The 22,333-nt window shown below is 39.0% G+C and overlaps 1 protein-coding gene across 1 annotated transcript; it reads right to left on the bottom strand.

Annotated features, from left to right (window-relative positions):
• Positions 1-11,623: 11,623 nt before the first annotated feature.
• On the bottom strand, positions 11,624-20,867 carry AVPR1A (arginine vasopressin receptor 1A). Its single transcript, XM_036758705.1, has 2 exons — positions 19,892-20,867; positions 11,624-15,715 (listed from the first exon to the last, which is right to left on the bottom strand). Exons 1-2 carry the CDS (start codon positions 20,865-20,867, stop codon positions 15,429-15,431), a joined length of 1,263 nt encoding a protein of 420 aa, XP_036614600.1. The 3' UTR covers positions 11,624-15,428.
• Between the last annotated feature and the right edge of the window lie 1,466 nt (positions 20,868-22,333).

The raw sequence follows: 22,333 nt of genomic DNA, 5'->3' as shown, positions 1-22,333 counted from the left end.
AGTTGACTTTCCCAGGGTCAAATGGCTAGGCCAGATTCCAGCCCAGTCTCTTAATTCCAAATCCAGAGTGTTTCCCACTACACCCTGCTGCTTCCACATCATGAGAACACAGGAGAAGAGTAACTGTATCTTGTTCTTAATTTTCCATTGGCTTCAATACAGAGATCACACTTCTTTACTGGAGGTCATTTGTACTGGATAATAAATACTTACAAGTGCAGTTGCTTCCTGTTTTGCAATTGGAAGTCCCATCGCAAAATTCCCTTCCTGTCCTAAGGATTACAGATTTGTCCTTGTCCTATTTCTTCTTAATTCAAAGTGACTTGCTCAACATTATGTAGTGCATTAGTGGCAGAGCCAGGTCTTGAACACAGACTTCTTGATTTATAGTGGTCTTTTAACTATACTATTCACTGCCCACTGTGTGTGAAAGGTGGTGCTAGATGCTGAGAGCAAAACGTGTAAGTAATACACAGTTTATGCTTCAAAGGTATTTGTAGGGGTCAAAAAGTATGTGCAGAAATAAATGTAATAAATTAAGAAGAGGTATACAAAAATATACTTTTATATGTATTTGTAAGGGCTATATATCTGTTTTCACATAGGATGAATCTGAAAAATATAGATATATCATACATGGAACATGTATAAATGAAAATATGTTATATATATGTTTATACATAGATGAATTTATGTGTGTTAATAGTTTGTTCCCTAAACAGTGACCTTTAGGCCTAAAAATTGCTAGAACTCTTGGGAAATATATTTAACCATATTTTTTTCAGAAAACAATATCTGATGAACAATAAATGGTCAAAGCATATGAGCAGTTTTTAAAAGAAGAATTAAAACTATATGAAAACTAATATGCCAAATCAGAAGTTATAAAGGAAATGAAAATAAAATCAGCTCTGAGGTTTTATTTCCCACCTACCCAATTGATAAGTTTAAAAATGGAATAAACCAGTGTGGGAGGCATCGTGAGAAGACAAGAACACCAATAGCCTGTTGATAGAGCTGTGTATTGATTCAAATGTTCTGGAAAAACAATTTGGAATTATGTGAGAAAAGTTACTAAACTCTTCATACCCTTTGACCCAACAGTTTCTGCTGTATCAATAGATGCTACTGGGTATCTACCTCAAGGAAGTCAAAGACAGAGAAGGAGACCAAAGACAGAAAAAAAATTATATGTATGACTCTATCTATGTGTCTATCTATGTATCTATGTATGTATGTATCTATCTATGTATCTATGTGTCTAGCTATGTATCTATGTATCTATCTGTGTATGTATGTATGTATGTATGTATGTATCTATCTATCTATCTATCTATGTATCTATATATCTATCTATCTATCCTCCCACTATTTATAGTAGCCCTATTTGTCATATCAAAAAATTTGAAACAAAGTACATGCCCACCAATTGTGGAATTAGTTTACCATTAGATATAACAAATATGAGGAATTCAGGGAAACATGGAAAGACCTGATGAATATTAATGTGAAGAAAGCAGAACTAAGAGCACAGTATACATGAGTGCAACAGTGTAAATGTGACAAGGGGTCCCATAGATTAGACATGCTCAGAATTACCCTTCCTAACTTTGGTCATCCATGAGGGAACTTTGGGACCTACTTTTGGCCATGTGATGACCCAACACCAAATGACTTTGTATTCAGTGGCAAACTCCAAGTTGTTCCTTAGTTGCCCCCTCTGCCTCCTTTCCTTATAATCTCCTCACCCACCATGGCACAGGTATATTTGTATATACTGTAGAAGATAAAAGAAGATATAACTTCCACTTTTGTGTCTTGACTACAATTCTTCTGTGTGGCAAGTAGTACACACTGTCTCCAGACTCCCTGTGAGAGGTTGTGCAGGGGTCGGGAAGCTGTGGCCTCAAGGCCACATGTGGCCTTCTAGGTCCTTGAGTGAGGCCTTTTGACTGAGTTCAGGTTTTACAGAAAAAATCCTTTTATGAAGGGGATTTATTCTGTGAAGGGCTGCACCCAAGGACCTAGAGGGCCATATGTGGCCTCGAGGCCGCAGGTTCCCCACCTCTGCTAGAGATGGACTGTGTTCTTTTTCTCTATTTTTGTTTCTACCTCCATGTGGAACATGAACTCAGCTAGACGAATTTTTTTTTCCCGGGGCTATGGATGCCTTTTGAGGAGGTGACCAAATGCAATTCTCAAGATAGAAGTGTCTAGGCACGGAGGCAACCTTGTGGATTTGAGAGAGGTCCTGGGTTCCTTAAGTTGGAGTGGCCTGGTGAGGATTTCTGGGCCATTGCTCCAGCATCCTGGGGGAAAACAACTACCAACAAAAGGAATTGCTCAAGCCCAGCCATTTAATCAGCAGATACTTTCTATTACTTCTATCACTATTACTACTATTCTGCTCCTCCTCCTTCTACTACTAAATTTAGTAGTGTACTACTATATATGTGTGCTATGTATATATTATTATAGTATGTAGTATATAGTATATGTATATATACATATTAAAGTATGTATGTGTGTGTATATATATATACTATATTTAGTAGTATACATATATATAGGTACATTATATACACTATATTTAGTAGTATACATATATATGTACATTAGTAGTATACATATATATGTACATTACGTACACTATATTTAGTAGTATACATATATATGTACATTACATACACTATATTTAGTAGTATACATATATATGTACATTACGTACACTATATTTAGTAGTATACATATATATGTACATTACGTACACTATATTTAGTAGTATACATATATATGTACATTACGTACACTATATTTAGTAGTATACATATATATGTACATTACGTACACTATATTTAGTAGTATACATATATATGTACATTACGTACACTATATTTAGTAGTATACATATATATGTACATTACGTACACTATATTTAGTAGTATACATATATATGTACATTACGTACACTATATTTAGTAGTATACATATATATGTACATTATGTACACTATATTTAGTAGTATACATATATATGTACATTATGTACACTATATTTAGTAGCATACATATATGTACATTATGTACACTATATTTAGTAGTATACATATATATGTACATTATATACACTATATTTAGTAGTATACTATTATACTACTGTATATACTACTATATATATTTAGTAGTAGTCCTAGTATTAGTACTATAAGCTCGTTGTTATATAATGTTTTAAGGTTTGCAATGGGCTTTACAAATATTATCTCATTTTATCCTCACAACAACCCTGGGAAGTAGATGTTAATAATATCTCCATTTTACAGGATGAAGAAACTGAGGCAGACTGAGTTTAAGTGACTTGCCCAGATCACACAGCTAGGAAGTGTTTGAGATTGGATTTGGACTCAGGTCTCTGACACCAGACCCAGCATTCCATCCACTGTGCCACCGAGATGTTTGGACAGTGGAGAGCTGAAGTAAAATGAACTATTCCTAATTAGTGGTCCTACGAAGTGCCTTATATTCTACTATTCACATTTATGCAACCTAGACATGGTTTATCTTACACATTGAATATCTGTTTTATAGCCCTTTGAGGGGAAACACTAGACATATCAGAAACTATAAATAAAATTGTTGTCTCTAGTATATCTAAGTGAGGAGGGCTCATGAAGAGTACTTATATAATTAAAGGTCAGACTCCCAAGGACTGAACCTTGGGTTCAATGAATACTTGGGAATAGAACAGGGAGTGACATAGTAATCCAGCCCCTGCAGCCCTATCAGGAGTTCCTCAAAGCTAGGTAAATAACCCTAAAAAAGCTGCTCAACTCAGATCAAATCGAATTATTGATCTTGGTCTGAGAGGACAGAAACATGTGATCCTGCTCTTATAGACGTGGAGAAACTATAGGTCCTAGATATTGTATTTTTTTTCCTGATTGGATCACTGTGTCAGTTCGCTTAGTGTTTTTTTTAAAGGTAGGAGTTGTATGGGAGAAGGAGCATAATGGGGAATAAATGTGGAAGAAACCAATAAAATGCATCAATAAAAGTTTGAAAAGAAAAAAATCTGTTGGATTTCAACAAACTGTTAAAAATCTGAGAAAGCGTTCTATAGAAACAACAGTCTGCTATCTTCTATTAACAAATAAGTGAACTAGCTCTCAGAATTCTCATCTTGTTTTTCTAAGAATGGGAACAACTGACTTTGTGGTTGATTAAGAGAAAACAGTGTCTCAGTGCACCATCATATTGAGAACAAAAAGTAGGAGGAAAAGGAGTCCTTTTTATTCTGGTCAATACTCTAAATGAAGTGGCATGGAGAGAAATGAATGTTCTAATCTTAGCTTTAAATGAAGTGAGATTAATGGGCCATTGAATTAATTAATATTCAAATAACTTTTAAAGTGCAGCTGTCATTTAAATTAAAGTTCAGATTCATACCCTAACTGGGGAGATGATATCAGAATAAGGTAGGAAAGCTATTTATAATTTCAGATACAGATATTAACCATGGAAAAAGTATTACAACTTATATTTTGGTACTTGATAGACAGAAAAAACCTACATGCTCATGGAATTTTATGAATATTGTCAACAAAATGCTTATGATATTCAAAAAGTGGTCCGAGTCTGTCATAAACACACTACATCTAGGAACTGGCCATCTGTTTCCAGAGAAATCACAAGAAAAGGGAATGATACAGGTGCAATTATACCAAATCAGGGGGTTTGCTTGAGGGATGTCGCCAAGATAACTTATGGACTACATTTCTAAGGTGGGAAAGTTTTTGTTTTTAAGTTTTGACTTAAGTCATATCAACTTCATATGTCCTGGTGTCTTGAATGAAGCCTAGAAAATGTTTATTGTGTTCATTTTTAACTTTCAGATAGGTTTGCATTTACAACACTAGATTCACAGAGATCATAGAATTGGGAAGTGTGGAGGCCTAGAGCTATTATTCTCCCCTCCTCCCTTGCTCTTTATAAAAATGAAGATTTAATCTTTTTGGTCTGGTATCCCCTTTCTTCCTGGTTTCCATGGAAGTGAGGACCTAATCAAGAGAGGGAATCTTCTCAACTCTTCAAACCGGGACTAGATGAAAAGAAAGCGCATCCTTTGTTTATCATGGACCAAATAAGTCAGGCAGTGTCCTTAGTTTCTGGAGCAGACTGATCTTCTCCCAGGGTGTTCCCTATTGTTACTTTTCATAAATAATTTGACAGTCCTACGTACTTCCATTTGTTTTTTTTTTCCTGTAGAATTTCCTCATTATTTGTTTCCCAGTTCTTAACAGGAAAGACTAACTAGATGGAAAATGTTTATTGCCCACATTATGACTTGCATTTGAATAAACAACACACAGAGCTTAGTCATCAGTATGTATATCTTGGACATGTAGATAGGCATACATACAGAACTGGACCTAGAGTTTAACCAGAGGAGGACAGTGGACTAGATTGCTCTTGGAAAATTGCAAAGCTCTTTTAAATGATCCCCAAGCTTCTCATGGAAACAAAACACACCTTTAAAACAACTATCTTTCTGCTGGTGTTACTGTTTCATGGCAACAAAACAAAGTTTCTGAAGAATCAAAGATAAGATCACACAGAAGGCAATGAAGAGACACAAGGTATGTGTGAAAAGGTTGCAACATAAAACTAATGAGGAATTCCAAAGAACGGGAAAAAAATAAAAGATGTCATCAAGGATTTGTATGAGTGGGAGAGAAGATGAGTGAGGGATTGCAGGTAGGCAGCCATAGTGCTTCAGGGATAGCCTTCCATGGACAGCTAGGTGGCATGGAGGAGAGAATACTGGACCCAGAGTCAGGAAAACACATGTTTAAGTTCTGCCTTGGAGAGCTATGTGATCTCAGACAAGAGACTTAAACTTCTGTCTTACAGCACATTCCTCATCCATAAAATAAATATAATAATAGTGCCTACCCATCCTCAACCCCCACCTTGTCGGGAGGATGAAATGAGATAATATTTGTAAAGTGTTTGGCAAGCCTTAAAGCACTATATAAATGCCAGCTATCGCCACTACCACCACCACCACCACCATCATCATCATGACCATCATCGTGATCATCACCATGTCAGAAGGAAGCAAGGGAGTCTTCTAGAATGTGGAATGGAATGCCTCTGGTGAGCTTATGGGAGGAAATGAACAAGAATCCAACAGGATGAGCAGGCACGGATGGGTGGTGATCTGCATTGGTGGAGTGAATTCTCAGATCGCAGATCAGATCCATTTGAGTACTGTTTCACAATTACTATAAAATGTGAATTGAATATTACTTAAAGGATGTTTTTCTGATTAGTAGGACAAACTCTGTCAGTCAGGACCACTCTCCAGGCAAACTATTTTTAAACATGAATAAAAAATGCATCTCTGACAAATTTTAGCTAAAACACATAAAACAAAATGTTGTTTTTCTTCCACAGAAGGGACCTTAGATATATTCTAGTTCAATCTTCTCATTCTACAGATGAAGAAACTGAGGCTAGTTGGATTAAATGCAAGGCTACACTGGAGCCAGCTTGAATCTGAAAAGTTAATTGTTCAATTTTCAGTGTGAGTATTAACAGCCTGAAATTGGCAAATGATACAAATCAAGGCTAGAGTTATTATTTCATTGATTGTTTAGACTTAAGAAAGTGATGGAGAAAATGTTAATAATGCATATTAAACTTGAAAGTGTGTCATACATATATTCCCTCCCTAATCTCCCCCAGAAAGCTGGTTGTTAAACATTTACCACCATACTCTTGGTAAAGTGATTTGTCCATAATCTTAAAAATAGTAATTAGCAGAGCTGAGATGCTAGCTCAGATCTTCTGACTTCTTCTGATTGCCTGTTACTATGTTGCCTCCTGTCCAAGGAAGGAACCTTAAAAACCTTGTAGTCTAACTCCTTCATTTAACAGGTGAAGTAAGTGTGGAAACCATAGAGGTGGAGAGTAATTAAAAGGATTGATGTGGAGGGGATGGAGACCAAGGTAAAAGCTATTTTTAGCTGTGGCAGCCAAAGTAAAAATCTCACTGTTTAGTACTGGAAGAAACCTTGTTGATCAAGTTTAAATCATTTAATCATTGAAGAGCTTAAGTCTCAGAGAGATGTAACTTATCCAATGTATATAGGTTATGAGATTTGAACCAAAGTCAGGCTCAGTGCTCTTTCCTCTACCCCAGACCATCATCATCATCATCATCATCATCATCATCATCTTCTTCTTCTTCTTCTTCTTCTTCTTCTTCTTCTTCTTCTTCTTCTTCTTCTTCTTCTTCTTCTTCTTCTCCTCCTCCTCCTCCTCCTCCTCCTCCTCCTCCTCCTCCTCCTCCTCCTCCTCCTCCTTCTCCTCCTCCTCCTTCTTCACTAATTTTGTTTTTAAAATTATTTATTTAATTTTTAGTTTTTGACATTCACTTCCATAAGACTTTGAGTTCCAAATTTTCTCCTCTTCTCTCCCCTCCTCCCACCCCAAGACAGTGTGTAATTTGGTATAGGCTCTATAAATACATTCATATTGAACCTCTTTTTACATTAGCCCAGACTATCTTCTTAGGTTGGGCTATAGATTTCACCTTTTAAGAAGGAGAAAAAGGAAATGGCAGGTGGCTAAGTTGACAGTCAAACAGGTTTTCAGTAACAGATGAGAGCTGACATAAGCCAAATTCAGAGTTCTTGACTCTATGCCAGATGGTGGCTGTTGTTGTTGAGTCATTTTTCAGTCGTGTCTGGCTCTTCATGACCCCATTTGGGGTTTTCTTGGCAAAGATACTGAAGAGGTTTGCCATTTCCTTCTCCAGCTCATTTTATAGAGGAGAAACTGAGGCAAGCAGCGTTAAGTGACTTGCCTAGGATCACACAGCTAGTAAGTATCTGAGGCCAGATTTGAACTCATGAAGATGAGTCTTCCTGACTCCAGGCCCAGCACTCTATCTACTGTACCACCTGGCTGCCCCTATTTGAGCCTGCACTACATTTATCTCATTTATGTTTTGTATGTGTTTACATATGATCAAATTGTCTCTTTCATAGAATGTAAGCTCCTAAAGCGTATGGAGCATTTCCTATCTCTTGACATTCTAGCAAGTTGAGCTGTGCTGGCAGAGAGCAGGTACTTAATAAAATGCTTCTTGATTTATTGGATTGAGCTGTTATTGAGTTCCTGTAGTCTAGCTGCTTTGGAAACTACTCCAATGGATCAGCGGCATGAGAATCTGGCTGGCTTCCTGAGTGAAGCTAGTCTGACCCTGAAAATGAGGTGGACTTTTATTCAGTACTGGACTCATTTCTATTTTGAGTTTCAGCTATGTGCTTATTTTCAATGCCAGGCAGCACAGGCAGAATGATTTCAGAGGTGCCCAAAAGAAACACTCCACCTTCCCCTTCCCCAGGTACCACCCCCTAACTTGCTGGGACCTGAAGATCCATTAATGGCGAATGAAGTCTTTTGTTCCATAATTAGAAATAGGAATTAAAAAATAAATATTCCTGGAGAGGTAATGCAATGAGTTAATTGACAATTAGATAAAAATACCTGATACTGGATCCTTTCCTTAGAAGAACTTCTGATAAAGGGGATGGGGGGGGAGATAGAGATAGAGAGAGAGAGAGATAGAGAGAGAGAGAGAGAGAAAGAGAGAGAGAGAGACAGAGAGAGAGAGAGAGAGACAGACAGAGAGAGAGAGAGAGAGAGACAGACAGAGAGAGAGAGAGAGAGAGAGACAGAGAGAGACAGAGAGAGAGAGAGAGAGAGAGTGAGTGTTATACTGGCCACAAAAACAAACTTTGACAGCTTCATAATTTTGCCAGAGACCAGCCATACCTGATTCTTAAAAGAGATTAAACTTGACTAAGACAACTTCCTTTTCTGTTTCTGTGATATGCACAATTTCTGACTGAGAGAATCCTACAAAAATTCTAACTGTGGGAAGAACTGTAACTTATAGCAAGGAAAAATTATTATTGCCTCAAGGATCCTACTCCTTCATTGCTGGGGGGTCGGGGTGGGTAGGAGTATGGTGGAAATTACAAGGGGAAAAGCCTCCATTCCCAGACTTCTGGGTTTTGTAGGCACTCACATCAAGTCTTTATCCTTCCAATAATATTTCAAATAAATGAGTGATCTACTCTCTAGTCTTTGTACATTAAGAAGTCACTCTGAGTCAATGGGACATCTTTTAGTGGGGTCAAATGTCTAGGGACTTGGGGAGATCATGTCCCTAGGTAGGATTCTATCCATCTTCTCAATCCTTCAGGTCAGTGACAGTGAAGGAATGAGGGCATCAGTTAACAAAGGCAAACAGCTGGATCTGAATCCATTCCCCATCAGTTTGTAAACTGAGAAAATTAAAATGTAGAAGACCATTTTCAAACAGATCCAAATTTTACTTTTATCTAAAGAAACACATTTATAAACAATAGTGTAAAAAAATCATCAGTTAGTTTAGAACCAAAATAAGATTTCCATTTGTAGAATATCTAATATTACATACAGTTGATGTAACCTTATGACACCCGTTTATTTGATAATGATAATAGCTGACATTTACATATCACTCTCAGGTTTGCAATACACTGTCTCATTTGGGCCTCACAACAACTCTGTTATTATCCCTCATATTATTATTATCCCTCATTTTACAGATAAGTAAATTTGAAGCTCAAGGAGCTTAAGTAATTTGTCCTGAATCACCTAGCAAAAAATGTCTGAGGTGGGATTTAAATCCAGGTCTTCCTTCATGATTGATGTGAGACCTAGTATGCCTTGAAGCTTCTCCCAAACTTTCATAACTCATAACTTATTGCTGTTTCTTCTAGCCCCAACCCCAAATTCCCTAAAATCTAAACTTTTCCTCTAAAGCTTACTACACTGGCCGAAGAAAAATGTTTGAAAGAATAGCTATAGGAAAGGAAATGTTGAAATATTAGAAATTTACTTATATTAGTCACAATAATAATAACAAACCTCACAAGGCATATAGATAGCAAAATCACTTTGATATGAGGATAAACACGTTCATTGTTTTCTCTTTACAATAATATATTTGGATTTTCATAATAACTGAGACTTTCTTGTTATTACTTTCACCAAGGTTTACTTTACCCTAATTTTCTCAAATATGTAACAGAAAAATAAATTTATTCACTCTTATAATGCTTCAAAAAAGTAAGTGTGAGGCTAGTTTTTTATTTAGACTACCTATCACTGTAACATAGCATTAATGTGTGGCTGACGAAATATGAGAACTAAGACAGCAATTGATTTTTAGCAATAATGAAATATGTATCTGCTTCCTTACTACTGCAGGCAATATTGGAATTTCTTGCATGCATAGAATTTTCTCTGAAATCAGCAAGAGTTCCATATGCTTAAAATTCATGTAAGGAGTGTGAAATCAGCCCTCATGCTTGACAGATTCCTGTAGATTATGTCAAGGGATGACATGATGATAATAACTAACATTTCCATAGTGCTTTAAGGTTTGTAAAATGCTTAACAATATTATTTATTTTAATCCTCACTATAATTCTGGGAGCTACATGTTAAAACTATCACCATTTTATAGATGAGGGAGCTAGGGTTGAGACAGAATAAGTCACACAGCTAGTAATTGTCTGGGACAGCTAGGTGGCACAGCAGATAGAGCACTGGGCTTGGAATCAGGAAGACTCCTCTTCATGAGTTCAAATCCTGCCTCAGACACTTAATACCTGTGTGACTTTGGGTAAGTCACTTAGTCCTGTTTGCTTTAGTTACCTCATCTGTAAAATGAGCTGGTGAAGGAAATGTATCTTTACTAAGAGAACCTAAAATGGAGTCACAAAGAGTCAGACATGACTGAATAGGCTTAGAGGCAGTATTTGAACTCAAGTCTTCAGGATCCCAAGTCTACAACTCTATCCATCTTGTATCTGCCTTCTCTTCCCTAAATCATGAATTCAACGAGGCTCCTGCCAAGTACCTGGCAAATATGGTCCCTGGTTAAATCCCCCATTCTGTGTTCGTATTCCAGAAGCAGCCCTGAGAAGGATAAAAGCGAGGATACAAAAACACACAGCAGTCATCCCTTCATGACCAATGAATCTATAATTGGCTGTTGCCTGGTATATACCCACTTCCCCCAACAAAGGCACATAGTCCATGAATTGGAGATCCCTCCCTCTCAATACCCATTTAGAACTTGTTTCACATAGGTTTACACAAGCCTAATTTATGATCTTCAAGCTGGAAAGTCAGACTTAATTCTTTTTTAAGTGCTTTCAAAATTATGCTTCAGTGTGAGAAACAAGTTTTGTTTAGGCTTCAGTGTGAGAAGCAAGTCCTGTTTATGTTCTAACAACTCATTTAGGTTATAGAAAACCATGTCCTTCCATTTGAAAAACATGAAGTGTTCATAGATAGTTTTTAGTTAGTAATAATACAAGGTTAAAAGACATTCTGGGAATACTAGTAAGTGGATGTTCATGCATTTTTTGGGGGGGTAGGGGTTACATAGGGCTACTAAACATAATCATTTCTTTTTTCACTTAAAAAAATCAACCTCTCCTCAATAATGCTGTAAGACTTCTTTGATGTTAACGGAAATTTACTGTATAGGACAAGCATATTAGTAGACCAAGCAGCTTCATTTAAATTTATTAAAGGTAGGACCCAAATAATATTTTTGACAGTTATCAAACTTACAAGTGCTCAAGATTTTGACTAATCACTAAATAACTACATACACACACGCACACACACATATCCCCTTCCCCAAAGCAATGAATTTGTTCTTCCCCACTAGTTTTCATTCTAATATATATGCATATATACATGTACTTAAGTCTTTATCATGACAGTATCATAAGAGTCATCATACCATACACGCATATGTATATATCTCAAGCATTCATTGAATTATATATACATATTAATGTAATTCCTAAATATTCTACATATAATTCCTAAATATTAATTAATGAAAGAAAATAAAAGAATTTTACATGCATATTTACACATACACATACATTTGTCTAGATCAATAACTTTGTCAGTAAAGGGAAGGGAAACAAACCTTTACTATTAAACCTACTCTATGCTAATCACTGCTAAGCTGAAGAAACTGACTTTGGTTGTAGAGCTTATAAGTTTCTGAGGCTAGATTTGAACTCAGGTCTTCCTGACTTAAGGCCCAGCATCCTATTTACTGTACCACCTAACTTCCAGGGATCACCTGGAGAAGAAACTCCTTCTACTAATGCAATTCTGCACCTTCTCTGTGACTTCTAAGTCTCGGGCAGTTATCAGGGACACTGAGAGGTTTGATGACTTTCCTAGGGTCTCATGGCCAGCATGTATCAGTGGCTCTTGAACCCAGGTTTTTCTGATTCTGAGGTTATTCATCATGCCCCATGCCCTCACTGTTTATTTATTTACTTAGCATTTTAAAGTTTCCTTAGATAAATGTTCCCAAACACATGTTCTTCCTATGAATAAAACATCCTGTTTTCCATGTTCAAATGGACATCACAAATATGCTTGTTCCATCCCCCCCATCCAAAACAATGAATTTTGTTCTTTGCCCTCAAGTCTTCAATTTGTACTCAAATCACAACCAAATCACTCAAGACAAAAGAGTATATTCTTTTGTCTTTTTTTTTGAAAATAGCTAATGTAGGGTGTTCCTAAAAATTTAGTGCAGTTTTAAGCCTATGTAAACTTTAATAGCTTAATGGCTTCAAGTTTTAATAGCTTAAACCTGCACTAAGGCTTTTGGGACACCTTGTATTCCTCCAAGTGATAATATTCTGCTTGCCTGTCTTGTTTGAAAGGGCGCGCACACACACACACACACACACACACACACACACACACACTATGAAGACACCTTATTACTGATCTCAGAAGGAGAGCTGTGAAGAAAATGCTTTTAAACCTCTCAAGCACTACATAGCTGTGAGTTGCTATTATCATGGCACATAATTATGGAGCAGCCAGGCAGTACTTTAGAGATGATTGAGGCCACATTTTACAATTGAAGAAACTTAGAACCAGAGAGATTGATTGAATTGTCCAGAATTAAAACTGGGTTCTCCAGACTTTCAGTCTAGCACTTTTACATTATATCATATTGCTTCATGTGAAAAGTAGAACTATACTGCATAAATTGACCTGTGTCTTTTATTTCTTTCATATTCCTGGAAGGCAAGACCCAAATTAAATTGTCTTGTTTAGGGGAAGGGAATATATTGCATCTACATGTGTAAACGTGTTAAAATAGAGTCTACACTGGAAGATCCCTGTATAACTTTATTACAAAGTGGAGTTTAGTTCTGGGAAAGTTTATCTTGGCTGACAATCAAAAGTGCAATATATTAATCCTCTATTTTATTTTGCTTATGGAAGTGTTTGTTCTCTCTCTCTCTCTTTCTCTCTCTCCCCCCCCCACCTCCCCTCCAAAATTTTTAAACTCCAATCAAAATGTTAAATGGTGGTTTTATGTTTACTGAAGTATGAATAGGGTCTTGTTACACAGTGTTTTCACCTGTAGGATAGCGTCACAGTATGCACCCACCTGCTTGAACACAGCTTTTTAAAGAAACATAGTCATAACCTTGAGAAAACAGAACTGTGATAGCTTAAGGGTTGATATTCATAAATTGCTCTCACCACCCCTCCCCCCAATATCTCTTCCTCTTCCCCCCCCCCCATAATACACAGCATCTCAGGGAGTAAAACAATTAAGGATTTGGAATGGCAGGTGAATGAAGAGGAGGCAAGATGATATGTTTCCACCCAGAGTCATGCTTCCTCTCTCCTATGCCCTAGTTCCTTATCTACAAAGAGGGCAAAAATAGCTTTCCTCATACCAAACACACACGTCCACATGCAACAATAATGTCGAAAGCAAATATCATTGCCTCTAAGGAACCCAAAGTATTTACAATGCTTCATAAAACCCTGGCATCATTTCCATGAGGAGGGTAGGAGGCAATTATAATGGGCCAAAAAGCACACTGAGCTCCCCTAATGATAGATGCTATGTAAACAGAAAAAGCCAAATTATAATTTGCCTTTGTTCAGAAATCAACTAAATGGATGGTTTAGGTCTTTAATTCACCTATCTCCAAAGGTAAGCATTTCTTACCTTAAGCCAGAAGACTTTGCTTCAAAATGAATCATTTTCCTGCCCATTGGAAACATTTTCCTGATGAATCAGCAGAGCTATATTTGCATTTTAGAATTTTGATAGCCCAGACACTAAACCATCCATATTAGTGGATAAAAATAAACAGTACAGCTCTTAGTGCACCAGTGCTATGAAAATGCCAAGTGGCAAGAGGGGTCTGGGCCCAAAAGCAAAGGCCAAGGCAATTTCGGTGTCAGGGGATAAATCCATATTCCATGTTATTCTTTTGGGAACTTTGAATCTTACTATTCGAAAGAAGCAAAGACCAAAAGTGTCAGCTTCCCATATAGTACAGAAATCTCTTTGTTTCTGTTTGGTGTTGGAAAAAAAGAGTGCTTAATGTGTGGTCTGAGGTTCAAATCTTCTTGGTTTTGACACTTAGTATTGGTATGATTTGGGGCAAGTCTTTTAACATTTCTTGGTCTCACTTTGCTTATCTCTTTAAAAAAAAAGAGAAGCAGGGCGTTGGACTCAATGACTTCTGAAATTCTCACTTTAAATACCTACTCCTGTAGCTTTTTAAAAAATGGTTTTAAGAATTTCTTCATATGTGAAAACACCACTAGACAGCCATCATGTTCCATTTCTGCCATGGGAAGGGTCTGAAATATGTTAATGTAGTAAGCTTTGCTCCCTAGTGTAGGGATTTAGCTGTTCATCCATAGTTCCTGATCTCAAGTTGCATAGGCTCCATTTTTGTATAAGGCTGATGAGAGGGATCTAGGATGTCTGTCCTCAACTTATTCCTGTGCCAGCAGAGGACATTGCCTGAAGCATGATTCCTTTGAAGCCTTTTCTAATTTCTTTCAGGGGTGGGTGGCTTGTTATGAGTCAAAAGTCATGCCTCTAAATTAAATGAGTATTATATTAAACTGACCATGCATTAGTTACTTTGGGAATAAATAGAAAAAGAATAAAGGCAAGAAGGGTGGGGAGGGAGGAAGGAAGGAGGGATGGAGGGAGAAATTTTGCAATGATAATTTTTGCTTTAGAAAAATGACTTCAATTCTGTCGGGAGGGATCACTTTCCCAGATTTCAGCAAAGTGAGTTTTTGATAACAGTTCCTACAAAATTATTTATAGCCTTTGTTCGCAGCAGCGAGAGAAGCTCTCTAGAAATACTACACTGAACACTTCAATTGCATTTCAGATGGTTCTTATGCTGCAATGATGCCTAGCTTCACCCACCGAAAGTTTTCCACTGTCACTCAAAGAAGTCTCACTGCATAAAGATAGAGGAGTCAGGTTGAGACGGGAATGAACCTGAGGGACTTGGATGACTTAGGGGAGTCTTTCCAGGTGTCGGTGCTATTTGTGGGGCTTCGGTTGTTAGTGAAGGAAGTCTGTCTTCTGCTCATACTGTCAGAATCTTCTTTGTTCAATGGCTGCTTCATTTTTCGACAGCAGGGGAAACTCTGTACACAGTCTTGTAGAAGATGGCCACTGAAAAACATGTAAATCCAGGGGTTGCAGCAGCTGTTCAGGGAGGCCAGTAAAGCAGTGATGGTAATAGCAGGGTTTTCAGAATCTGTGCAAAAAGTAAGACAGAATTATTTTACTAGTACTGAGACAGTGCCAAAAATTGTGTAGTTTCTAGATCGTATGCGAATGTTAATTTCAAAGCTGGTCTTAGAAATGTGCAACTTTTGTCCAGGGACCAACATGTTGACACGCTAATGAAGGAAACAAATACAAGAAGAAAGCCAGAAAGACATGAAGAATTGCACAGGATGACAGGGTTTGGATAGGCTGCAATCTGTACTCACGGAGGGTGTACCTATATCAACGAGACCATGAAATTAATATTCTTAGAGCCTAAGCACAGAGCCTTAAATACATCAGACATTTCATAAGTATTTGCTGGATTGCATTCAATTGGTTTAGATCCATAAGAATAGGACTTATTAACTTTCTTTATGTCATGGCTCACTTTATTAATCTATTGAAGTCTGTGGATCACTTCCAGGACAATGTTTAAAATAAATAAAATAAAATACTTAGATTCACAATTATATGTAGAAACAAATTATACTGAGATACCATTGTGAAGATATTTTTAAAAGTTCACATACCCCAAGTTAAGAACCCCTGCATTGAGTATTAAAATGAAAAAGTTACATCTTGATTATTTGACAATGATCTTTAATTAATTTTAATTGCCTTAATTAATTAATCTTAATTACTTGATTATAATCTATTAAATTATGTATGGGGAAGTGGAGCAATCTATTGAAATGGACCACTAAAAGTGTTGTCTAGTGATTAGCAGGGAGAGGGTTTTGCAAGTCTCTTGACTTGGTTATAAAATGGATCACTGATTGAGATACCAGGAAACAAATAGAATATCTTTTTAAGTGACTCAGATTATTCAAGCAGAGTAGTAAGGAGATAGAAAACCATGCTGTTTGAGGATCATTTGAAGGAGCTTGGTCTGCATAGCCTGGAAAAGAGAAGACTAAGGGCAATGGGGAGGCAGTATAGAATTTATAAGGATGCTCTAGGGATGTATGATGGAATTGTTTTGCTTGGATCAAGAAGGTAGAACTGGGAATGATGACTGGAAGCTACTGAGAGGCAGATTTCAGCTTAATGTGAGAAAAAAATCAAAACAATTACAGCTGTCAAAAATTAGAATTGACTGTTTTGGGAGATAGTGAGCTGCCCAGCACTAGGCATCATCAAAAGGGATTATTATTAAGGTATGGGTTGAACTTGACGTCCTCTCAGGTCCCTTCCAACCAGTACACTATGATCTGTGAATGCTTATAATGAGGATTGAAAGCAATAATTAGCGTGCCTTCCGTGCCTTTTTGTTATCAACAGTACCTAGCAGAATGCCTTGGGCAATATATTTGTTAAATCAATTAATCAATGAAATGAATTCCCTTTCAATTAAATTTGAGGACTCTATAACCAAGTCCAGGGTAGCTGGATGGCATTGAAGAAACCAGATCATATTTATAGGGAGATGGGAAAGAATTAATGGAGAAGACTGAAGATGTATGAGAAAGTAGAAATAACTGGGCCTGGAGTCAGGAAGGTTCATCTTCCTGAGTTCAAATCTAGCCTCAGACACTTACTAGCTGTGTGATCCTGGGCAAGTCACTTAACCCTGTTTGCCTCAGTTCCTTATCTGTAAAATGAGGTAGTGAAGGAGATGGCAAACCACTCCAGTATCTTTGCCAAGAAAATCCCAAAATGAGGTCCTAAAGAGTCAGACACAATTGAAAATGACTCAACAACAAAATGACCAAGTCTATACATTTGCATTTATCCCAATGATTTGAGCAATGACGGTGGAAATGTGAGTCCAGTATTTAGTGCTTAAAAATAATCTAACATCAAAGATGATGACCTATTAAACTAGAATTTTGCAAGATGTAAATAGTACAATTATATTTCTTCTTCTTTAGCAGCACACTATAAGTTACCTTGAGACAATCTTGAGTAATAAAGTTTAACAAGTTAAATTCTGTTAAGAGCATTTGTTAGAAAATAGTAGAAAATGTTCAAAACAGATTTCTTTTTTAATTGTAATTCTCTGATCCTACTTGGCTCTTGTTAACCTAAATAAATGCTATTACTAAAACAGTAGATCTCCATGACCTTGGATGAGTCAACCATACTGGCTCTTGGTTTTCTCATCTGTAAGATGGGTGGGTTGGCTTAGAGGATCTCTAAGAGGATCTTCTACTTATCACATTGTCTGTAATGCTATACGTATTTTGTGTTTTGCAAAAGGACTCTTGTATGAATACTGTTCCTTTTCTTAAAATAAAAAATATATATTAACATTAATTTATCTTGATTGTTCAAATTTGGACTCACTATCAGCAGGGCTATGCAATTTTGTAATGCTGTACTTTGAATATAAAAATGCTGTCCTTTCTCGTCAGGGATTACTTTCAAGGCCTGAAGCTGTGGCAAAGAAAATGAACCCTGACTCGTGTCTAGTGTCTTAGCAGTATGCAAAATTGTCTTTTCATAATTGTGTTTTGCTTTTGATGACATAATGTTTAGGCCTATTTTCATACTTGGTTGGCAATATTAAGAGACCACAGTAGTCACAGCCTGTAAATTGTAAAAAGAAATTTTTTAATGTCTCCTGTTATTCCTCTTTTATTTAGAACACATTTTGTAGAAGCACAAAAGTTTATTATCAGCTTAAATGGCATTTATATTTGAGCAATTTGCTGGAAAGACTCAACTCCACAGTATGTCGAATATACATTTTAACATGTCCCATTAAAAAAAAAAAGACATCGACTTCCTTGTAATTATGTTTATTGCCCACAAAGTCTTGGGTAAAATATTTGAATTAAAAAAAATCTTCCTTAATAATGAGTAGAATTATTTTTTTCAAGGTTTATGAATAGCTAAAGAGGAATGAATCTTTAGAAGAATCTCTAGTGTCACCATTTTGGAAAGAGGCTAGAAGATAAAGATACAAGGTAGTGTCCTTGAAAGAACACAGAATCTGGAGCACTCAGAAGACTTAGGTTCAAATCCTGACTTTTCCACATATTTCCACTGTGACTTTGGGCAAGTCACTTCCTCTCTCTAGGTCTTTATTTCCTTAACTAGAATCTTGAGGGTAAAGTGAGAGTGATTCCAGATGATCTCCAAAGTCCTTCCCAGCTTTAAAATTCTATGGATCCCACTTGGTACATTTATCAGACAAGTGCAATAGACCAATGCAGTAGCTTGGTATAAAAGATCTGCAACTATTTTTCCTCTTATGGTCAAAATCCATTTTGAAGTCTGAACACTTACACCTATTAGCATTTCAAAATGGACTTGTAGAAGAGAGGGGAACTAAGCTAAACCTCAAATCAAAACCCAGCCTTCATGAAAGGATTCAGAATTATGGGAGATATGGCTTTTGGGGAGATCCCTCACTGAATTATCTAATGCATTTTAAAGAACATAAGCCTGGATGTTAGATGATTTCTGTAAAACTTTTAAAGTCTGCATGGCAGTTTCAAGCAGCGATGGTGTTCCAGCATGAACGACCTGTTGCAGCCAAAATCTCATGGATAATCTTATTTACCAGAATGTTTGAGGATATTTACCAACCACTGAGGGAGAAATGTAAATGAATTTTGCAAAATTCCTAAGGCTATTCGATTTTCTGTTTAAGCCTGTATACATTATTACACATTCAATGATAAGAGATGGTAAATTCTGGGTTTTTCAGGTTAGCTAGTACATTAAACATCTTAACTGAAGTTTTCCTTTCAAAAGCAGAGTAGTAAAAAGAGAAAAAAAGACTCCTTCCTGGAAGCCTAGACCACCTGTTCAAGAAAATTCCATAAATGTTTCCTTCCGGAAATTTAAAATATTGCAATACACATTTCTACTTGCCGGGAAAGAAAGCTGGGAGGGAGGAACACACCAGTCAAGAGAAAAACCTTGAGTCTCTGTTTTCTTGGCACAACCTCTGTTCCAGGTATCACTCTCCGTTGTCTGTCTCTTTCTCTGTATTTCTCTATCTCTCTGTGCCTGTCTCTATCCCAATTGGTGTCTCTGTCTGTTTCTATATCTGTCTATATGTGCCTCTCTTTCTGTCCCTCTGCTTCTCTCTTTGTCTCTGTCTCTGTTTCTCTCTATCTGAGTTCTCCGTATCTGTGTCTCTGTGTCTATGTCTGTCTGTCTGTCGGGTTGTCTCTTCCCCCTCCCCGCCTTCCGCCCCCCGGGTACTTACCAGTCCAGGAGGAATGCTGGTCCCAGACGGACCACATTTGGACCACGAAGAAGGGCGCCCAGCACACGATGTAGGCTGTCACAATCACGAATGTCATCTTCACGGTGCGGATCTTGGCCCGAGAAATGGACTTGATACTGCTGACACAGGGGGCCAACAGGAGCCCCTTGCGCAAGGCGCCGGCGGCCGCTTCCTCCTCTTGCTTGCTCTTCACCGTGGACGTCTTGCCGCGGATGTTCCGCCAGATGTGGTAGCAGATGAAGCCGTAGCAGGTGCCCAGGATGATAACCGGGGCCACGAAGATGCCGCCGGTCATCCAGGTCACGTAGGCGCGGAGCCCCCAGGGCTGGATGAAGTTGGCCCAGCAGTCGCGGGCCTTGGTGATGTTGTTGACCTCGATCATGGAGAATATGAAGTACTGGGGCGTGCTGAGCACGAAGCTCAGCGCCCAGGCAGCGGCGATCATGACCCGGGAGCGCCGGGCAGGTTGCTGCAAGGTCTTCAGCGGGTGGCACACCGCGATGTAGCGGTCGGCGGTCATCACCACCAGCATGTACGCCGAGGCGAACATGGCGAAGACCTGCAGATGCTTGACGACTCGACACAGGCCGTCGGGGCCGCGGAAGCGGTAGGTGATGTCCCAGCACAGCTGGGGCAACACCTGGAAGAAGGCGACGGCCAGGTCGGCGAGGCTGAGGTGGCGGATGAAGAGGTGCATGCGAGAGGTCTTGCGCTGGGTGCGGTGCAGGGCCAGAAGTACGCTGCTGTTGCCCAGCACAGCCACCACGAAAGTGGCAGCCAGCACGGTGATCTCCAGCTTGGCCAGCTCCTCGTTCCGACTGTCGCCCCCCGAGATGTCCAGGCTAGCGTTGGGGGCCGCGGTGGGGCTGCTGGCCGAGGGCCACCAAGCACTGGAGTTACCGGTGGCAGCTGTCCAGGCGGGCAAAGCCCCACCGGGAAAACGCGTGCTGCCCATTCGGCCCCCACCTCACCCTCCCTTCTTCACTTACGTCTACCTTCCCCCTCGAGTCTCTTGCTTTCTCAGAACACTTTGTCTTCTTTACTCCCCTTCAGCTGTCCCTCCTATATCCCGTCCTTCTGACCCCACGTTCTTTCTGTCCTCGGTTCCCTTCTTTATCTCTCTGTCTGCTTCTCTATCTGTCCTTCCAGGGCTCAACGTTTGTGTCTGGGCTGCTTTCCTCTATCCCTGCTTCTCTCTCCCCCTCCCTCCTTTTTCCCAATGCCGGCAAAGGTTTGTAGGTGAGGAGTCTGCAAGGATCGTGAGCGGGTCACAATTTATGCTGGATTTGTTTTCCCCGGAAAGGCGCTCCTATTTCAGTGGCTGCTGATCGCCTGGTGCCAAACCTCCCTCTTTTTTTCCACGTCGGTGATTTGTTCTTTTTGCATCATTGCTGCAAGGGTGGAGCTGGGGCTCCGGCTAGTCCCTCAGCAGAACATCTGGAGACAGCAGGGACTGTTAGGCGTTTAGGCTCTTCAATGGACAGGACATCTCAATTCTCCTTTTCCCCTCTGTGCTCTCCCTGGCCACTACTCACTGACCACCTCCCTATTTTAGTTCGTCAGTCTTTGGGGATAAAAACATCAATTTCCAGTTGCATCAGCCGCAAATTATGCAGGACCCTTCTATCCTTGGACCGACGCGCACACACTCCCCTTCACAGCACATAGCTGAACAATCCTTTATCAATCTTTTCTTCTCCACCCTCCCCCCACCCCACCGCCCCGCTCCTTTTCCACAACACTGCAACAATTCATAAAGTATTCCTCCTCCTCTTTCCACCAAAGGAAAAAATCTTGGTCTCATCACTGGGGTCCGTTGACAACTGCCAAATTTCATACCCAGTACAACTTCCCAATACACAATCTGCCCTACCCTAGGTATGGATACGAATTGAACACTTCCTTCTCCCCTGCCTCAGTGCTGATCCCACTTCTGCTCTACAGCAGAGAAGGAAGAGGGAATTTCCTTGCTTCCACTTCTACTAGCCCATTCAAAACTGCTCTATTCTCTAAAGGGACCGTCCTTTTTTCTGGTGGAGGGGGTCCAGACTTCCCTCTAATCGCCTTCCTGTCTGAGAGGGAAGTCGGGAGCTCCCCCTGAACTCTTGGGAACCAGAAGCGAAGCTGAGGGTAGCCCAGGACGCTGAATAAGCATCCTGTAGAAGCTGAAGCCTTAGCTCTTCTGATCCCGAGGACAACTTTCATTTAGCTGAAGAACACCAAACATAAGCTGTTAAATCAGTGACTTTCAAAGCCGGGATGGGCGCAGGAAGAAGGCTTCAGGACTCACAAGAGCCAATACTTGCTAGTAAAAAACAGGCATAATCTAGACCGGGGCAGGGAACCCGCGGCCTCGAGGCCACATGTTCCCTGCCCCTGGTCTACACTCTGGGAAAGCTCGGGGTAGGGAAAGGGAAGTAG

The sequence above is a fragment of the Trichosurus vulpecula genome, chromosome 5 (assembly GCF_011100635.1).
Source record: "Trichosurus vulpecula isolate mTriVul1 chromosome 5, mTriVul1.pri, whole genome shotgun sequence".
Taxonomy (NCBI): Eukaryota; Metazoa; Chordata; class Mammalia; order Diprotodontia; family Phalangeridae; genus Trichosurus; species Trichosurus vulpecula.
This window is presented reverse-complemented; position numbering and strand designations above follow the sequence as displayed.

Bases quoted from the DNA above. Each gene is read 5' to 3' on its own strand.
- AVPR1A (XM_036758705.1), bottom strand. From the start codon at position 20,867: ATGGGCAGCACGCGTTTTCCCGGTGGGGCTTTGCCCGCCTGGACAGCT. The intron at 15,716-19,891 runs GTAAGTACCCGG...CTTTTTGCACAG, and splicing joins CCAGCATTCCTCCTGGACTG to ATTCTGAAAACCCTGCTATT.